A 2,477-nucleotide genomic window follows, 5' to 3' on the forward strand; every position below is an offset into this window, starting at 1 on the left:
GCCGGCCGGGAGCGTTTGCCAGCTCCAGCGCAGCGTCGGGGCACGGGAACGGGGCGAGCGGGTGCAGGGACCGCTCCGGAGCCGCCGGCTTTTTGCCACCCCTGCAAAGAAAAGAAATAAAGCAGGAGAGGGAGGGAAGAGGCGCCGGGCGGGAAGCGCGCCGGCTGCCTGCTGCGGGGCCGGGAACCAGGCGTTTTCATGCGTCGGGGCCGGCTCCCCGCTCACCTGCTCCTGGCGCCGTTTCCCGACCCCGGTGTAAAGGAGGGGGGGGTCCCACGCCGGGAGCGCCGGCGCCCCGGAGCGCTCCGCTGCCTGCAGGCCCCGGGACGCCCCGGCCGTGCTCCCGCCGCCCCCTTTTGCAGCTCCCTCTTCAGCTGCGGCTGGCGCCGAGGTTAAGCGGAAAAGGCCCCCGCGCCCGAGGACGTGGCTTCGCGCGCGGGGCCGCACGCACACACGTGGGCAGGCACAGGGTTGCACGCCCGCAGTGCTCGCCCAGGGCAGCTCAGCCTCTTCCCCCTCCTCCTCCTCCTCCTCCTCCTCCTCCTCCTCCTCCTCGTGGCCCCAGCTTGCCTTCGGCGCCGGCGCAGCTCCCCCAGCCCCAAGCGGCGGGTGCCGCCGAGGGGCATCGCTCCGCGTCGTTGCAGAACGACCCAGAACGGGGATCCGGCTCCGTTTCGTCGGCTTCCTCCTCGCTTCGGCTCGCAAAGACGGGCTGGCGAGCCGGGATGCGGCCGGCGCCCGAACCCGCGCCCCACTGCCGCCCAGGGAAGCCGCGGACGCCGCCAGGACCGGTACAAACCTTTATTCCTCCTCCTCCTCCTCCTCCTCCCGTGCGACCCGTGTACCGAGCGGAGCTGCCCCAAATCAACGCCGGGAAGGGGCTGACGGACAGACCCGTCCCCACCCCGGGTGGCATCACGTGCCCGGGGGACCCGGGCCCAAAGCTGCCGCCGGTTGTGGCGGTCCCGGCCGCGGGCAGAGGGCCCGGCGCGGGGGGCTCCCCGCGTCCCCCCCCCTGCCCCGCCGCAGCGCGGCTGCGTCCCGGGGCTGCATCGTGCCCGCCTCGCTGCTCCCCGCCTCGCGAACCCTCGGCGTCGGGCTTGCGCGACGGGGAGCCCCCGCCGCAGCCGGCCCCTCCTGCCCGCGGCGGCACCGGCGCCGGCACCGCTACACCAGCGCCGTGTCCAGGTCGACCTTGACGGGCAGCGGCCCGGCCGGCTCCTCCGGCTCCTCCTGGTCCCCGTTGATGCTCAGCGGCTGCAAGAGATTTTGGGGAGACCCGGCGTTTCGGGGGCGCCGGCGGGACCCCGCGCCGCGCCGCGCCGTACCTGCGTCTTGACGTGCTGCTCGGGGGCCGTCACCAAGCTGGCGCAGCTCAGCCACAGCATCACCACGACGGAGAGGAAGAGGCAGGCGGCCAGGATCCAGCGAGGAAGGCCCGAGCGCCTGCGCCGCCCCGGGAAAAACGGAGCCYGCGTCGGCGGCGGGGGCCGCGCCGAGCCCCGCGTGCCCGGCAGGACCAGCCCGTCCACCGGGGCTAATCCCCCCCCCCGGACCACCGCGCCGCCCCGCTGCACCCACCTGGACATGCAGCCGAGGAAGTCGTGCTCCGGCGGCGGCGGCTCCGGCGCGGCGCCCCTTCGCTCCTCGGCGGGGGGCTCCCGCCCCGGCGGACGGGGGCCTGGCAGGCGGAGAGGCGGCGCTGAGCCCCGGCGCTGAGCCCCAGCCCGGCCCCCTCTGCCCCCGGCTTCTTGCAGCAGGACCCCCGGCTCCAGCGCACCTGCGCGGGGGCCGGAGCCCGGCCACGTCCGCTCCGGCGCGGGGTCCTCCAGCTCCGGCGCGGACTGGCGAGGCGGCGCGGCGAAGGAGGGAGGAGGAGGAAGGGCAGTCAGCGAGGGCGCCGCGACCCCGGCGGGCAGGGACGCTCCCGGCGCGGCGCCTGCGCCCCGGCCCTACCTGGAACACCAGCACCCTGCCGTCGTCCGCCTGCAGGTAGAAGGTCCAGGTGGAGGAGATGAAGCTCTGGGCAGAGCTGACGATGCCGGTGCAGAAGGCGGAAACCAGGTCGAACGCCGAGAACGGCGGCGGCTCCAGCTCCGGGCTCTGCAGGGCAGCGGGAACGCCGGGTCACCGGCGCGCGGCCGGAGCCACCGGCGCAGCCCCGGGCGGGAGGAGCGCGGCGGYGGCGGCGATGYCGAGGGCGTTCCTCCGCTGGCAGCGGCCCCGTGCCCCGGATTCTTGGCCGTCTCGGCGGCTTGTTATTTTTAAAGCATCCCTGCTGGAATCCGCTTGGCTGCTGCCTGCCACTGGCTCCGAACATTTTCCGACAGCCCCTTGCACGGTCAAACCGGCAAACAGGAAATAAATAGGTCAGATTCTGTATCTAATTATTATGCTAAATCTGCTCTGCCTGCTTCCCTGGGAACGGGGCGCAGCGGCGCTCGGGGAGGGCGGCCCGCCGGGCCGGGAGGCGCCGC

General features: G+C 74.3%; 1 protein-coding gene across 1 annotated transcript; it reads right to left on the minus strand.

Moving 5' to 3' along the window:
• Positions 1-738: 738 nt before the first annotated feature.
• Positions 739-2,127, minus strand: TMEM59L (transmembrane protein 59 like; the record flags this gene model as incomplete). The annotated part of the gene is made up of 5 exons (XM_085315329.1): positions 739-1,257; positions 1,329-1,446; positions 1,582-1,681; positions 1,781-1,844; positions 1,957-2,127. Coding segments are annotated over 5 exons (543 nt in total), but the record flags the coding sequence as incomplete, so codon positions are not given.
• Positions 2,128-2,477: the final 350 nt, after the last annotated feature.

The sequence above is a fragment of the Rhea americana genome, unplaced genomic scaffold (genome assembly GCF_003343005.1).
Source record: "Rhea americana isolate MKP2758 unplaced genomic scaffold, rheAme1 scaffold_428, whole genome shotgun sequence".
In the NCBI taxonomy this organism is placed as follows: domain Eukaryota; kingdom Metazoa; phylum Chordata; class Aves; order Rheiformes; family Rheidae; genus Rhea; species Rhea americana.